Source organism: Anguilla rostrata, chromosome 5 (genome assembly GCF_018555375.3).
Source record: "Anguilla rostrata isolate EN2019 chromosome 5, ASM1855537v3, whole genome shotgun sequence".
Classification (NCBI taxonomy): Eukaryota; Metazoa; Chordata; class Actinopteri; order Anguilliformes; family Anguillidae; genus Anguilla; species Anguilla rostrata.
Genome location: NC_057937.1, coordinates 48564019 through 48581688, shown reverse-complemented (window position 1 = coordinate 48581688; position 17670 = coordinate 48564019). Strand labels below are relative to the sequence as shown.

The 17670-nt window shown below is 41.1% G+C and overlaps 1 protein-coding gene across 8 annotated transcripts; it reads left to right on the top strand.

Annotated features, from left to right (window-relative positions):
* On the top strand, positions 1–16052 carry LOC135255509 (tropomyosin alpha-1 chain). Of its 8 annotated transcripts, none has more exons than XM_064336775.1 (10): positions 1–241; positions 732–857; positions 998–1123; positions 5426–5559; positions 6548–6665; positions 7132–7202; positions 8047–8122; positions 8731–8793; positions 8909–8978; positions 15091–16052. In XM_064336775.1, the coding sequence occupies exons 1-10, from the start codon at positions 128–130 to the stop codon at positions 15171–15173; spliced, it is 981 nt and encodes a 326-aa protein (XP_064192845.1). In that variant the 5' UTR covers positions 1–127; the 3' UTR covers positions 15174–16052. The 8 variants fall into 8 exon arrangements, with proteins under 8 accessions (XP_064192845.1, XP_064192840.1, XP_064192846.1 ...); XM_064336770.1 differs by lacking the exons at positions 998–1123; positions 15091–16052 and adding exons at positions 10036–10114; positions 11606–11964; XM_064336776.1 differs by lacking the exon at positions 15091–16052 and adding an exon at positions 10036–10118.
* The last annotated feature ends 1618 nt before the right edge of the window (positions 16053–17670 follow it).

Below are 17670 nucleotides of genomic sequence, written 5' to 3'. Positions count from 1 at the left end.
ACAGTCCGAAAGAGCTCGCACTCCAGCTTGGCGTTCAGTCCGGCACAGACGCTCTAAGTCTCTCTCCGACCTACCTCTTCAAGTTCTTTTGGAGCACTCGGTGCAGCCGCCCAAACAATAACCAGCCATGGATGCCATCAAGAAGAAGATGCAGATGCTCAAGCTCGACAAGGAGAATGCCTTGGACAGAGCTGAGCAAGCTGAGGGAGACAAGAAGGCAGCTGAGGAGAGAAGCAAACAGGTCTGCATTGTTTTATTGGGGAAATCAAATTAATCGATTAGAAAGCACGAATATCAAGTGGCCTTGTGAGCCCAAGTTTACTGGATCACCTCATCGGTGTGGATTAATAGAGATTTTACAGAAGATCTTACGAAATGAGGAGCATGAACGAAAAACCAAAGAAACCGTGTTAATGTCTTTATCGTGTTGGGAATACATTCTTTTAAGAGTCTGCACCAGATAAGATTTTTTTTTTTTTAACCTTTGCATCGTAAATTTTTTTAAAGGTGGCTCCTTTGAGTAATTGGTACTTCGTATAGTGCATGCTGTACTGTATTTTTGTGGATATGAAGTAGCAAAAATGCTCTTTTTTTAGGAGTAATGTCACATTTTTAATGTAAATGTAATTTAATCAAAGATCAAAAATAAAAACAAATTATAGGCTACTAATGTTTAAACAATTAATCGTACGTGTTTCTTTAAAGTGAAACTCTCGTTTATGCATGTATAGTTAGAGGATGATATAACTCAATTGGAAAAGAAATTGCGTATTACCGAAGACGAAAGAGATAAAGTGCTTGAAGAGTTCCAAGGCGCTGAAGAGAAGCTGCTCAGCGCGGATGAGGTCGCCACAAAGGTATTTTGCCTGCTTCAGAAAGCTTTCCCTAACTTCTATCCTCTCTCTCCCTGTCCCTGTCTGTTCGTGCCTCCGCGCTGTCTGTGCGCGTTCACGCTCTCTGTTTCCCGCTGCGCACCCTTCAAACGATCCTCTAAAAGCTCGAGGATGATCTGGTAGCACTGCAGAAGAAACTGAAGTCAACTGAGGATGAGTTGGATAAGTACTCCGAGGCTCTTAAGGACGCCCAGGAGAAACTGGAACTGGCTGAAAAGAAAGCCGCCGATGTAAGTAGCTAACGAGGGTCCCAAAAACGCACCATTCCTGCATTTCACTGCTTCTCCACAGTCTTTCTGCAGAGCACTCACTGTAAACATGTAAAATGACAGTCTTATGTTATATACTCAATTGTCTTATTTCAATCTTATTTATTACTGATTAATCATATCGGTTTTTAACCCGATTTCAGTAGTTTGTTCTTGCTTTGGCCAATTGGAGGTGGAGCGATACCTGCGCCCCACCCTACCTTCCATATTGTCTGTCAGTCAGAATGCTATCATAATACAATGTTTAATCATAACACGAATAATATAGCGTTTGTTTTCTTTTTAAGTTTACCCTGTACATAGTACATGAACTGTCATTTTATATATGTAATGTATTTGTCACGGCACGTGCAAAAAACCACGAATACATTCAATGTAAAAGTGTTTGTTTTTCGACAACCAAATAGCACCTTCAATATTCCATTATTACATCATCTACATACAGATAGGTTTCAGCTGAAAAAACACACTAGCAGTCTCCAAAACGGATTCAGGTATGAAAGAAAACTTGCTAAATGTGCACTCTTCACAGAAGAGCAAACGGATGGTTAAATATAGCTCAGTGCTTTATATGGTCAGGTTAGAACTCACCCACTTTGGCTGTCCCCCCGAGTTAAAAGGGTGGTCGTTTAAAATTTCAGTGTATTACTTTGGATTACTTTTATATTGATTATTCATTGCAATTTAAGAGCTGTATCACGTTATTTTACACATTATACCAAACCAGAGACAGTGTTACTTAATTATAGTAAATGAATGTAGCCTATCACAGTACGTTATAATAAGCTATCCCACAAACCTTTCTTTGAAACCTGGAATTTTATGTACATTCTTGTTATGTTAGCTTCCCTGAAATGTTTTCATAGAATATTTAACAAAACCCTGCTTTGTTTGCGGATAGGCTACATTCATTCTACCGTTCGTGTCCTAAGCCCAAAAAAAGTTTATTCAAGGGTCCTGGCGAATGAAATGGAAGATTTTTAGAGGGTGCTCCATAAAAGGAAAACTATGAGAACTATTTACAAATGTTCATGCACGGAAAGGACCACCTAGGTCCAGCTCATGCAATTTAATGTAACATGAAACGTTCAGAGGCAGATGAAACTGAAGCAGCTGGAAAGCTATTGAGTCAATTCATTTACTGTAAATTCATATTGGATATTTATTTTATTAATAAGTAATTATACTTCATTACACTTTTATTAATGCATTTTTTTATCTAAATAATTTAATATTTGTCTTGTACCATTCGGTACCATTATTATTGAAAATATATTTTCTTTAGTTTTACAGTTATTATTATTATTATTATTATTTTTTTTTTTTGAAAGTTTAATAACTATAACTATAAATTTAATTTTGCTTTACAAAATCGTCTAGACACATGTATGGCTAAATTATTATTTAAAATTAACTCAATAATTATGATTATAAAGATAAAGATTATAAAGATTTTTGTCCTTTCTGAATGAATGTCATTTAATTTAGCTCGCAATTTATCTCTGCTACGACTGAATAATGTGTATCTTTTTTTGTCGTGTGTACCAGCAGAGGGAGCTCAACTCGTGACTAACACACGGCTATTGTAGGAATGTGCCATTGGGGTGTTAATCGTTAGGTACGCCCATTATAATGTCAATTCACATTCTCACTTAGCAAATGAACACTTTTCCTTCTTATGCATTTACCAATAATCCAGCAACGACAGAAATGTCATATTTTCAATTTCAATTGTCATTTCATGCGTTCTCGCCAGGGGCTTGGCTATGAAAACAAGGTTACTTCCGGTATTTAGCGCAGACGTTCCTGCGCGTCTCCAATCTAGCAAAGAACCGGGCAGCTAACGTAGTTTCTTGTAGCATAATCCACGGGGTCTTGATACGCTCTGTGCTAACTTTGAAGGGGTCATAAAAAGGTGGCTATATTCTTTAATCAGAAATGGCAGGATTAACATCGCTGGAAGGCGTTAAAAGGAAAATAAAATCCCTGCAAGAGCAGGCTGACGTTGCTGAAGAAAAAGCTGAAAGGCTGCAGAAAGAACTGGATTTGGAACGAAAAGCAAGAGAATCAGTAAGACTTAGTTAACAGCAACATAAGGAAATTGTATCGACTGACATAGTCGTCATTTTCACAAAATCTAAATGTGTTATATTTAAGATAACGGTGCGATTGCTAGATGGTATCGGTATGCGTGATGCGTGAAGATGATGGATGGAAATGACTGATGTTGTGCAGCAATATAGCGGAATTTATCAGGTGCTCAGGCTAAACTAGATTATGCACGTCTTCGATGAGCACGGCCACACGCCGATTTACAGTAAAGATTAGTTGATGCATGCTAAAAATCGAATCAACAAATGATGTTTGTTGGGCTACTTTGGTTAGGTTTTTATATATTCTTCTGTAAGTCAATTAGTTCCGAGCTGTGATATGTTATGTGGAGGCCCTAACAGTACAACTGGCTTGCTTGTTTTTGACTGGCCAGTTATCGATACAAACTAGCTATAGCAGATTTTAAACAAATGGTTGTTCAATGATAGCGTGGAAGATCGCAGGATGTAAGTAATAGTAAATAAATAAAAAATACTGTTTTCCTACGGGGAAGCTATAGTAAGTTAGGAAATTGTCTTTATAAAAATATCCAGGTTTATGATTATTCGTCGGTCCTATTGACCATTTAAAACAATAATCATTTTTCCAAGCCTAAATTTGGCAAAACATGTTTTGAATCAAGAGTTATACTATTTAATGTATGAGTAACCTTGCGAGTGGGCGAAAAAGGCATCATTGGATTGCTTGACATCTATTTTGTCAAGCCTATTTTGTAAAATGTACTGATTTGTCAATAGCATCAGAATCAACAGGCATCAGGGAAGGGTTAATGAAAACTGTTGAATGGTGACTAATTTTTTACCACTGAGCCATTGACTGAATGCAAAGCTGCTGTGAGCAAGTCTGTCATCTGCATCCTTTTCTACGAGTGGTTTCAACTTTTTTCTTCCCTTATAAGGACAAAAGGCAATGCAGCATGGTGTGAGTAGAGCTCAGCCAGCCTGCTCAGACTAACAGCTAACAGTTACTGAAGCGGGAAGTACATGCCTGTTGCTTATACTCCCAATTAGCAGAACAGTCAATTAGTGGTAATTCAGAGGCAACTGACATTGTGCTACTGGGCTCTACAAAAGCATAACATAACTTTAAGGTTGAGTAATAAGTAGTAGATGGCAAAGATGCACAAGTGTTCATCCTATTCTCCTCCTAAGTAGTTTAAGGAATGCTATACTGTAAACTAAGTTTTGCAGTGAACCCACCACACATGGATCATTGGTATGTGGTGCATTAATTTTACACATCGTCAGTAGCTGTCAAATGGCCGCATCTGCAGAGATAGCATTTTATTATGTTTATTTCTAATCTTCGTGGCACAATATATCACATCCTTAACCCATTTACACAAGGTTTGTGCTAAATTTGTGCTTCATGTAATCTCTTATTTTGAACTGAATAATTGGAAATTATAGGACAGTCTCCACCACAGTAACTATTGTACATCAATGGAACGTGTATTAACAACATAGTGAAAGGCAGTCAGATGATAATCCCATTTTGTTTTTTTTTTGATCCACCCTTGCTTTTCTGATCCTTCACCGGGGCCCTGTGCCAGCATAATCCACGTTAGCCTGCCAGATCCTTGTTTGCTTGTCCCAGGGGTCTCCATAATAAGGTCCGGAGTGACGCTTCCTTTTCAAACCATTAATGTTGTTGCCAGTGGCGTGAGCATTTGAGTCTGTGTAGATCTCAAGAGAGTACTCGCTGGGATCTCACTTTACATGTGATCTGCTACTCAGTGACTAGGCCAGGAACTGAAGCAGCATTACTTGGGTGCCGATATATGTGAAATGCAAACCTAAGATGCATTATAGTTTCCTGCTATTGTTATCTAATGGCCCATTTAGTACTGCAGCTCACAATGTTGGGGGCACAATTACAGTTTTACTAACAGTACTGGTGTTCATAGGGAGGTGCGGATCTTTGACATTCTTTCTTTTTGTTCAGCCTTGGTCATTGCAGTGTGGCAAAACACAGGCACACGCACACACAGGCACACACGCAAACACACAGACACAGAAGTGAAAGTAGCGCTGGGGTGGAAATGGCGACTGTTGGCCTGTGCACTCTGTAAAGGAGCACCGATATGTACAGTACCGCGTCCTGTTTGTGTTCCCCTCCCTCGCTGACCCTGTGTGTTTCTTGATCTCCTAGGCTGAGGCTGATGTCGCCTCCCTGAACAGACGCATCCAGCTGGTTGAGGAGGAGTTGGATCGCGCCCAGGAGCGTCTGGCCACTGCTCTGCAGAAGCTGGAGGAGGCTGAGAAGGCTGCAGATGAGAGCGAGAGGTGCGTCCGGGCGTCTGTCCGTGGTCTGCGCGCGCACTAGCACGTTAGCGCGGGGCCTCCCCCTCCCCCTCTCTGAGCTGCGGCTCTGCGGTGGAGTCTCTTCCTCTACCAGGCCGCCATGTGCGAGCCCTGCTTTTTTCACGTTTAAAAGCACGAGGGCGACTTCCGCACTCCTCCACCAGCAAGCCACAGACACTGTGTGCCTTGACGGGCTTTTAAAAACTTTGAGAACATCTTTATGTCTTCTTTTTTGCTGTTGGGGAACCATACATGACAGTTGGCCTCCATCTGAAACACAGTCATGAAGTTATCAGGCTTTCCAATAGAATGCAAAGGGGACCTTTCAATCAGGACAACAAGCGATCCCATTTATTAGCATGAACAAGTGGGGATTGTTTTTTCGCAGAAACAACAGGGTCCCGAATAAGCAGTGATTCACTAAGCACAAGGCAGTGTTTTTATGCCTTTGTTTCTTAGAGAAACAGTCCCTTTGCAGAGCGCTCCCCAGTGCATGGACACGGACCAATCCCTGTGTCCATGTCAGTCAGACCTGTTTATTCGGTTACGATAACCATGTATTTTAGCAAAGGTCAGCTGCTCTTAGATCCTCTAAAAAAAGAACACTATATAATCTTTTTTCTAGCATGGAAATTGGTCCTTAGATTCCATTTCAAATCATATGTTTGTGCAGCTTTGAAAGGGCATTGACTCTGGCTTCTGGGCAGAACCCAGAAACCAAACTCATCCAGCTGCCATCAAGATGGGCACCAAACTGGCCATTTTGACCCTTTCAGTCAAACCACAAGTCAGCCTAGCAGAATTCCTTTGATACTTTCATTGTTGAAAAGTTGAGGGGCTCTCCATTGTTAAGGAGTACTGGTAATGGATAACCCAGGGATTCGGTTGACATTTCCCATGTAACACGGACAGAGTATTGTACTGTATAGAATCTTTGCTGATGTACGCTGCAAATCTTTCTCCTTGACAGAGGCATGAAGGTCATTGAGAACAGGGCATCCAAGGATGAGGAGAAGTTGGAGCTGCAGGAGATCCAGCTTAAGGAGGCCAAGCACATTGCTGAGGAGGCTGACCGCAAATACGAGGAGGCGAGTTTCCCAAGCCCGAGAGCCACTCAGGGAATGGACACCAGCAATTCCAAACCCTGACCCATAACTACTACCTTAAATGGTGTACTACTTATAAAGTCTTGGCAACATATCCATGCGCTACACGAGTTTTGAAATCCTTTATGAGATAGGTAGTAGAAAATCCTACTTCTGGCAAGTTTTTACCTACTCCCGCTTGCCTTTTTTAAAACAAATATTTTGATATTCATTAAATATTGAATAAATATTTTCACAAGTATACATTAATTATGGTAGACATTAACAACATATACACTTGTGCACATGATTCTATGCACACATATAGTCATGTTAAAGGAGTAATGTGTTTTTTGCTGTACCAATGTCTCGTCCCTTTCTGATTCACTGGCTGGTGAATCGGACAGCTGAGAGTTTGCCGTACAGGTGTTGTGCGTGTGTTAACATGCATGTGTGTTGTGTCTCCCAGGTGGCCCGTAAGCTGGTGATCATTGAGGGTGATCTTGAGCGTACAGAGGAACGTGCTGAGCTGTCTGAAGGGTGAGATTCTTTACTTCTGCCCAACGCTGAAACCTGCATCGACCAATGAGCTTGCACGTGTGTTTATTAACGCCGAGGTGGCGCTACGATCACAAGATCTGACGTCCTGAGCTTGTCACTAGCTTTCTGCCATCACACTGCATGTTCAGTTAAAGTGCATGTTTTTCTCCTGTAATTTTGAATGGCCTTGCATTTGTCACACCCACTAACAGACGGGCACGGAAAGCAGAGGAAGTGCTAAAAGTTTTGGAGCAAAGGTTAAAATCGTTAAATGCAACAAGTTCACAGGTACTTATAAACTAACTTCATTAATAGCTGTATTTATGCAGACTAACTTCGCTTCCATCAGCCTCCAAGTTTCCCTCGGCTAATTAACCTCTCATTTCGCCTGCTTATCCTCTGGTTCGCTCAGCATTTCGTTTTTGTTTGCTCTCTCATTTTGCTTTTTCATATCCAGATTCTTGTTTGTGATGCACTCTCACCCAGCAGGAGCGGAGAATGTGTGACGTTGCTCAGGGAATGATATTCATAGTCAAACAGTGCTCTTCCTTAAAAGAATTTGTGAAGTTTATCAAAATAATGTCTCTGGGGCTGAAACTCTGCATATTACATCACTGTATCCCACTCCTGCTGCGTTTGTCTTTCTGTCTTCTAATCGCTGAATTAGTATTCATTTTGTTTTGTTTTCTGTTTGTTTTGTTTTCTGTTTCTGTTTTTTTCCCCCCTCTTTCGCTGTCCTCTTCTCGCTTCTCTTTCTCTCCTTTGTCCTGTCTGTTCAAATCCTCCCTTCCTCTTTGAACCCTGTCCCCTTTGCTCTGTGCCCCGCCCACTTCTAAAACGCCAGCAAATGCTCTGAGCTTGAGGAAGAGTTGAAAACTGTGACCAACAACCTGAAGTCACTGGAGGCCCAGGCTGAGAAGGTAGGTCAACATCCAGTTGGGGCTGTACTTTTGAAACCCACTGACTTCCACAAGAATGGAAGGTCTAAAATGTTTCTTTAATGTTCAATAAGGAGCCTACTTTAGATTTCCATTTACTTCAGTAGTATTTTATCAATGTCTGTGGGTTCCCAGTAGTTTACATTTGTTGAATTTACTTCAGATGCCATCTCCTTATTAGCCAATTATTAGCCATATTGAAATCATGGGAGGCATATTTTCAAAAGAAACCCAGAAATATGTTGTAATGTTGCCTTTAGTGCATGGTGTGACCTTGAGATTAGCATTCTGAGGGCAAATATATTTTTTATATTTTTATCTTGAGATAACCTTCATGGTAATTACAAAATCCTGAGTCTCCTTGTTATAGTGATTTATCAGTGCCCTCCCGTGTGTAATTTTACTTAGGCCTTGTTGAGTTGCAGTAGGGTCCAGAGTATTGCCATACCTGCGTTGGTAGATTTGAACAGGATTCAGAAGTTCCTCTGCAGCAAGTCCTTTTCTGCTTCAGAAGGTCACCCAGTGCGCTGCCTCTCAGGCGGCTGGCTCTGCAACGGCTGTATGACGCGTGTGCTTCTATCTGTCCACAGTACTCGCAGAAGGAAGACAAGTATGAAGAGGAGATTAAGGTCCTCACCGACAAGCTGAAGGAGGCAAGTTTCCCCCCCTGCCGCTGGATGGCCGTCACTCGCGGCGTAGCGCATGTTGTAGCGTGTGTTGTAGCAGGGCCCTCGCGAGCGATGCTAATGGTCTGCCCTCTGTCCACAGGCTGAGACCCGTGCTGAGTTCGCTGAGAGATCAGTAGCCAAGCTCGAGAAGACCATCGATGACCTGGAAGGTATGATTTTCTTTCAAGCCAACGGCACTTTTCAGCATTTCACACCGGGCTTCAGTCCTGTGTTAGCCCACTTTACCTGGTTAGCGTCGCCCCACTCACATTATTCAGTCATCTCAGTGAAATCCACACTACCAAGGTATTCAGAAATATTAAGCCAGCACTCTCCTTTCTACTTTTCCCTTTATTGCTGCTCATCTATGTTTCCTTTTTGTTAGTTGCTTTGCCTTTTTAGGGGACATGTTTCTTGAAAAGAAAGTCAGTTAATTAGTAGTGTTGCTTGATTAAATTTGGTTGGTTCAATTGTGATTTAATGTGGCCTGGCTTTTCATAACTCAGCAGTAGCCTGTTGTGCTGTGAGCTCTTGAGGTGGCTGCCCAGCAGGTTGTACACACCTGCTGGGCAGCCAGCTTCCCCCAAAACAACAAAAGGCTTTTATTTGACTTAAGAATAAAAAAAGACAATTTAAAAACCTCTGGCTGTTTGTAATATAGTAAGATGTCAGATTTCAGGTTCAGTTGGCAGTCAGTCTTGAGGGAAGCAAATATAAATAGGTTGTCTGTTGTTTTAGTCGGATTGTGACACTGATGGTGTCTCTAGTCAGTTACAGTAGGCCACAGTGCAGTGTGTGTGTTTGTGTGTGGGGGAATGAAAGAATTTCTCATGAAGCTGTTGCTCTAATTGTGGTGGCTGTAAATCAGTCTAGCTGATGGATATGAAGGGTGCTATGGAATCAGGGCGACTTGCACAGCGTTTCCTGGCATACCTGAGGAATTTAACATGGCACCAGCGAGTGCCCTCATCACATTTCTGTTCTGTTCCCTGATAACCTTTTCTTTTTTCCTTTTTCCACTCTATCTCTCTCTTTCTCTCTCTCTCTCTTTCTCTGTTGGGGCTGTCTGTCTGTCATCTTGCTGTTGCCCGATTGGCTGACCATCTGGATGCACTGTCCTTCACCCCTCCAATCCCACAATCCTCTCCGCCTCCTCGCTCATCTCCCTCACCCCATCCCCCAACACCACACCCTCTTCCGTCACCCCACCCCCCTCCCCCACACTAGATGAGCTGTACGCCCAGAAACTGAAGTACAAAGCCATCAGCGAGGAGCTGGATCACGCTCTCAACGACATGACTTCCATGTAATTCACCTGCTGCGTCTGCCTGCGTGTGCACCCCTCCCCCCCCTCCTCCGCAGCTCGCTTTAACTCCCACCTCCTGTCTTTCTCACACCCGTGTTTCCCCTGCAGTACCCCTCCCCCAAAAACCACCTGCTGCAGTTCTCAGCAGTCTGTGGCACTACAGTACTCCCTTTTTCATTTGGCACATGCCCCTAGCGAAGTTAATACCGGAGGTATTTATAACAGGCCCTGGCGGTTATATCACGCACTGTCATCTAGACGGTTTCTTTCCGTGTCTTCGCACTCATGACCATAATTTTGACAGATGGTGAAGAAATGCCTCACACATGACCGTGTTCCTAACATCGGTGTGTAGGCTACGGGACATTCTCCGGGTCCTTTTAACGTACAGCTATGGAATAGTTGATTTTTTTGCATTCTGAATTTAAGCAGAGGGTCAGATCTGCTACTAAACATAACGTGTAAACATCACAGACTGACATTTTATTTTTGTATTCAGAAATGTTGATTTTTGGAACAGAAAAAGTACTGCTTATTTGGGGGAGTGTATGTGTTATATTTCAACTCCAAGTTCTCCTTTATGGTATTTACCTGGTGTTTTGTTGATCCTTAAACATTGCATGATAGGATCAGTTGAAATGCATTGGAACTGTAAGCATTTCAATTAAAAAAATGTGCTGTGTCGTTTTTGACTGTTGTCTACTATAGACGACTGTTTTTCCTTACTAACACGGTCTACTTCAATGTTGAGGAGAGACTCGTGTTGTGCATGTTATGTTTTGTTCATTGACGAGGATCCTGTTCTGTTCCTGAGGATCCTTTTCTGTTGTAAAGACACCCGTTTGTGAACTGTCACATCGGAGATATCTCTACTGAACAGAAAGGGAATGGAGGAATGGCTTTTGCATCAGTCATTTCAACCGACTGTGATGCAGTGTTAAAGGCACCTAGAGCTGTTCTATGAGAATATGAAACCCAGGGAAAATGTTTGGTTGGACGTTCCAAGCATTTTTGAGTCTGGCCTGAATTTCTTGACTGTGTGCTAAACATTTCCAACTATTAACTTCCCTGGGCTTCATTGGGGAAAAAAAAATTATATTTTCTGAAAAATATCTAGTTTCCAAGTACATATTGAAATGATGCTGTATCTCTTAGGTAAATGACTCAGAGTTTGAGAGAACAGTCCTCAGTAAATAGTGCCTTAATTACAGTATTAAACTGTGTTCCTTTGTAATTCACCAACAAAATGAGTGTAACTTTTTTGATGCATGCTCTGGAGTTTTTCACAACGTAACCTGAGAGATGCGGTGAACTTGCAGTCATCTGAAACCCCCCCCCACCCCACCCCACCCCTCCCACCGGGCAGTGACCTTTGGCATGGTGGCTCTGTTTCCGACCTTGGCGTGACCAGCATTCTCTCCTGTACAGTTTCCCATTGCTACCCCAACTCCCCCGTCATCACGCTGTTCTACCTTCTTCTCCCCCGCACAGATAAATTGCGTACCCTACATCACATCAAAGACGCCTCCTGCCGGCTGAGCACCCTTTCTCAGCTTCTTTCCCCCTCCTTTTCCTGCTTTTCTTTTACTCCAACGCCCCCTGTTTCAGACCGCGGCCATCACCGCCGCGCGTCCCATCTCTTGTACAGAACCTATGAAAACATTTTGCTCTGTAAAATAAAACTTCCTTCCATCTATGTATGGTATACTTCTCTCCTTTTAATTTGTTCTGTTCCTTCTTTGTCTGTTGGTTTACTGTTGTTTTTCTCCCCCCTCCCTTTTTATTTCTTTTCTGTGCTTAATTTATTGTTTGAGTGGCTTCAATAAAACCCGAGGAGCTTCGCTCACCAACTCATGCTCATTTTTGGGGGGAAACCGTTCATCATCTGTAAACACAAGACTAGGAGCTTTCATATGGGGATTTTACGGGGCACTTGAGCATGTGAGGTAGAGATGTCTTCATTTAATGTGAGTGTATTCTCAGGGAGAATATGAACCAGGATTCTATAAAAGAATTACAAATGTTTTTTAAGATTTGTCCAGGTCCTCTGAGGCAGTGACCAGCGATCCAGCAGTAGCCTTACCCTTGACTAGGAAAGCCAGGCAGCACGACAAGAATAGGTGGCAGGGCGGCACTTTAGAAGATTAGTCTTGGCTTTGCAAACAATACCACTCGACCGCATACGCTGTATGGAATGGGAGGAAATGCATGACCCTCGTCGAGTCTGCTAATCTATGAAAAGCTGCCATGAGCATCTGGTGCACCTCATTTTGAGGGAACCGTATTGATGCACACAGAAATCTGCTGGCACGCAGCTAAAGCACAATGCATTTGAATTGTTTATTTGTATTTAATGGAGTTACATGGCTGCATGTTACAAACAGAATCAAGTCAAGTGGTTATTTCAAATTGAGAGTGTACTGAAGACAGTTTTTTTTCCTGAAAGTAGATTTTTGTCCCAGAGTGAATTACTGATTTTATGCACCCTTTTCTACATACCAATTCTGAAGTCAATCGCACTTTGTGGACAAAATAAGATTTCCAGCTCAGCTCGATCCCTGAGAACTGGTGCGGCTGTTTCTGGCCTTAAAGTAGTGTTAGCAGCAGATGTGTTGTAATGCAAAGATGAAAGTCATAAGACTCCTGGGTCTCCCTACTCTTATTGCCTCATTGCTGAGTTCTTAGAAACACTACACAGAGTTAGATGTTTGCTACTCAACCATAGTTATAGAGGGCCACAATGTCTGCAGTCTTTTGTTCCACTTGCTTAACCACCCGATTCATCTAATTGTCTCAGTTGAACTGGGTCTGGAAAGGTTTAATGATTTAAAGCTACAATTGTGGCCCAGCCTGGGTTTTAGGAGCTCTGTATTATGTCAATGTTTGCTCTCCTACTACACCCTTTATACCCAGACACAAATGGTTCAAAGCCATATGATTCTCTGTTACACAATAAAGTCACGTCTGGTTAGAATATATAATGCTCTCACTTTTTCTGTGTTCTCCAGTAAGAATCATTGGACGATGCTGTGAGGGCAATAAAAGTTGGTTACTTTCTGTATTAAATAGTTGGGAGTCATATTAAGTCTCTCTCGCACACGCACACGCACACACACACACACACACACACAAACCGACTGAGAAAGCATGGACTTATACGGCTTTTGTCACTTCGCATCAATTGCAGAAGCTTGCTGGCCCTAAATAGAGACAGAATAATTTTCAGTCAGGAGTTCTTCAGTACTGTCCTATTTTTATGACTGAAGATGCTGAATCTTCTTCGATCGCATTCATTTTTTGTAGAATTTTATCAAGCCTGTGTGTAGCATATTCAGACCAAGAAGTCCAAATTGTGAATTTCAACTTGGCTGGATTGCCTTGTGAATTATGGTGATTTATCAGAAGTCCTAATGTCACAGAACAGAGGAGGGCAACGTGGGCTGTATCTGTCTCTGTTTTTTATGCCGACGCCTGGCCTTAATTATGTAATTAACCCTAACATGTTGGCCGTCTGACATTTTAGCTACGTTTCTTGACGAGCGCAGGAATGACAGACATAGACTGTACTTGTGTTCCTATAAGAAATGTTTAACTGTGATCTAATCTCCGAGTGAGCCTGTGTTGGTGTGTACAGCCAGTTAGCTCATTTAACCAGGGTAATTGGTGGAAACAATTACCTGCTTACACACTGGAATCGCCCATCCCTGTCATAGAGCATTGAGGCCTAGGTGAATTAAATGCATCCAGTTGTTGTTGTTGGTTTTGGTTGGTTTTAACAATGTGCGGCACCCTTTGGAGAAATCGCTAGTTTGTAGACTGCTCAGTACAAAGTACAAGTGTTCATTGATTTGAGTTGAGTTTATATTTCTTCAGAGTATTAGTCTGATGTGGGCTTCCAGTGCATAGAAGACCTTACTGGGCTCTTATCTTGGAGATCCAGATTGTCCATTCTTGCTCCTTTGATCTGTGGCTTAAGTGATGCATTTTAACCAGTACTGGTAACTGTTGGAAGAAAGACCAGGGTCGGTGGACTTCAGAAGAGTACCTGTAATAAAGGTTTCAGACACATTGCATCCATTCCACTGGTCTCATGGAGTTCTGTGAAAGGCTTGGTCTACATCACTGAGTCATCCTTTAAGTGAAGGTAGAGTATGAGCAAGTGTGGGCTTTCAGTGAGTGAAATAATCCCCCTAACCCCCTGACATATCTAGCTTGATCTGTTTTTCTCAACTAACACTCGTGTGCTTTCTCTTTCTCTTTTCTGTCCCTGTCCCTGTGTCTGTCTTTAACCTGCTGCCCAGACTGCCTCTACCAGCAACTGTCGAAAAACCGCCTTCTTTCTAACGAACTAAGACTGGCTTTGATCGGAGACTAAAGAGTTTCTTACCTTTTTGCGTGGGTTGTATTTTTTATAAACTGAATCTTCATTCTTCCCTATGTACTATGGGTAAGAATGTGTAAGAAAGATACAATATATTGCTGTGTTTTGGATAATACCAAAAATATATTGAGGAGATATATTCAAAGGGAAAGTGTCACTAACCAAACTGTCATTTAAAAGTGATGCCTTAATATGTCGCATACAATGACTGGAGTTAACATTCCTTGATACTGACAAACATTGTGCAATACTATGTACTGTATATTATTATATATGTATACATATTTTTAATCTCATTTTTAATGCATGCCAAGAATGTGCTCTTTACTCATGTCAGAAGTGTGTATGCATTGTATTATTCAGATGGGTACTAACTATTGACTTCATTCTAACTAAATGTGAATGTTCGCTGTGTACTCAGTATAGTACGAATGTACATTTTTATGGTCCATTCAGATAGTATGAATGCAGTGTCACTTCAAAGTAATGGCTTTCTTGGTTTGCCATTGAGTTTCTGTTGTAAACCTTTTGTTACTGTGTGCTACTGACCACATCACAAGATGAATTTAATCTATTTTATTTGATGTTCTAACAGAGAAACTTTCACATGCTAAAGGAGAAAACTTGGACCTGCATCAGATGTTGGATCAGACTCTAATGGAATTAAATAATATGTGAAAGTCTGGGTTTCCTTCTCCAAACGTTTGTTGTTTTTTTTGTTGGTTTTACTTGCACCTTGCTCACCATGTTCCCCCGGCCCCTATTCCCACCCCTTCTCACTCTCTTGCAACTCTGGTGGAAAACGAGTAACCAGAAGCTTTGCATTCTCACTGGCCCGCTTTCAGTGAAGCACAGAGAAGCACCGAGCCAGAGGGATTGGACAGGCCAAATCGGAGAAACACTAGCATTCCAACAACCTGATCATTGTAATGATGTCTGCATTTTGTAATCAAAAGGTTTTTTTATGAAGAATTATATGATGAAATTAACTTGTGCCAAAAATCAAGCTTTTCCTCAATTAAAGATAATGATTTAGATACATTCCAGTGTCAACCCAGCAATACATTATTTGTATAATACACTTCCCTTGAAAAAAAAAGTTGTAGATGATGATTCCATTATGCACATACATTGTTAATTGGACCAAATCCTAAATAATGCCAATGTTTCGTGAAGAACAGATGTATTCTTATATTTTGTATTTTTTGTGAATTGTCCTTTTCTGCATGCTACATTTTAATAGAAGATCTGCAAAAGTACATGCATATGTAGTTTTATTTATATTGTAGTTTTTTTTTTTTTTTGTAACTGTGCCATTATTTATTAATGGTTGGAAGAGGATTTGTCAACAGTCAATTGAATGTTTATTTTTACTTTAAAAACCAGAAACTCATCACAAAATGTATGGCAACATTAACTTTGAAAATGTTCTGTTTTCTCCCACACTCTGCAGTTTGAAGGACTTCCAATTTTTGTTTTTGTTACACATTTTAAATATATGCCATATATGAAATGTACAAAGTTCATAAATTTAAATAAAACCACAATGTCTATCTATTCTTTGTGAATACCTATACATAATTTATAATGACAGGATAATGGTGTATTGCCATGTACGTTTAATGCAATTGAACAGTAGTACATCCTTATTTATTACACAGGTTTGTTGAATGCTCAATTCTGATTGGCCACTTCAGGCATTCTGCAGTCTTATTTTTGTATAATGACCACAGCTATGGGTAACGAACCGCTTTAACTTAAGGACTCTTTTCATATCACTCCGCAGAAGGAAGTTCGGCAGTGGTCAGTTTGACCGTTGTCACTTACAGAAAATCAATAAATCTGCCATCGTACCTGCTTGTGTTGCCTGGTAAACCTATTGTAACATAATCATTAATACGGTTATTCCTGTGTGACTTAGGCTAGCTATACAATGTATTCAGTCAAATGGACACTGGCGAAAACTGACCTAGTGTTAGGAATGTTACAAATTGTGTGAGGCTGAATCGGATGCCGGGGAGGAAATGATATACCTTTTAATTAGACAGAAGAGACAGAACAGACCTGCTGCTCTGTGTTTTGTGCCAGAGGGAATCAGCTGTCTCACATCTCTCGTGTGCTTGTATTGACCATGACATCACTTTCACTGACTGCAGCAATCCTTGCCACACTGTTGCCAACATGTTGCTGCAGCTTGTTGAGGGTCATGCAGCAGCTCCTACCAAAAAAGGATATGCCCTCAGAATGGTAGTCACATCTTGAGGGGTCCTATTCTGGATACCCTTTTCTCAATATTTTATGTAGATTTCTCGTGAACTGCAATGAATCTTTAAAAGATAACTTGAATATTTATCAATAAATGTTGTTTTTTTCCCCCTTTGGGCCACCATAGTCATGCAAACAACATTTTAATGAGGTGTTTGTACACAGATTTCCTGTTTGTCTGGAAGTTGATTCGTGAACAGGAAGTGATTTATGTAGAGTATGACTTTTTAGAATGCTTTTTTATTTATATATGGCACAGTGCCTTCTGAGCCTTTAAGGTATGAAGCTACATACTTTAAAACTGTGAAGTAAACTACAGATCATTATTTAAAAGCAGTACCAAAATCAGCATATCAGTGGCGCTAGTAGTCTTGGTCTGTTGGTCTGTTACATATGGCAGATAAGGTCAGGGTAAAGATTAGCTTGGAGGTGGACTGAAAAGCTTATCACAGTTTTGACCGTGTTGACGGCAACAATGTTTCATAATGTAAACCAGAAAGCACAGTTCATGAGTTTCTCAGCAGCGTTGACTGGAGTCACTCAGCCGACATGTAAACTTTCAAGGAGCACTTTTGAGGGCTCTCGGCCTGGAAGATAAGACAGTTGTAAGGTACAGACAGACTCTGTCTTTACCTTAAAATACAAATGTATGTACAAAATCAATGCAATACCATTTTAAAGAAAAATAAAAAATAAATATATATATATATACACTCACCGGCCACTTCATTAGGCACACCTGTTCAACTGCAAACTGCACCCGTTAATGCAAATATCTAATCAGCCAATCACGTGGCAGCAACTTAATGCATTTAGGCATGTAGACATGGTCAAGACGATCTGCCGAAGTTCAAACCAAGCATCAGAATGGGAAAGAAAGGTTATTTAAGTGACTTTGAACGTGGCACGG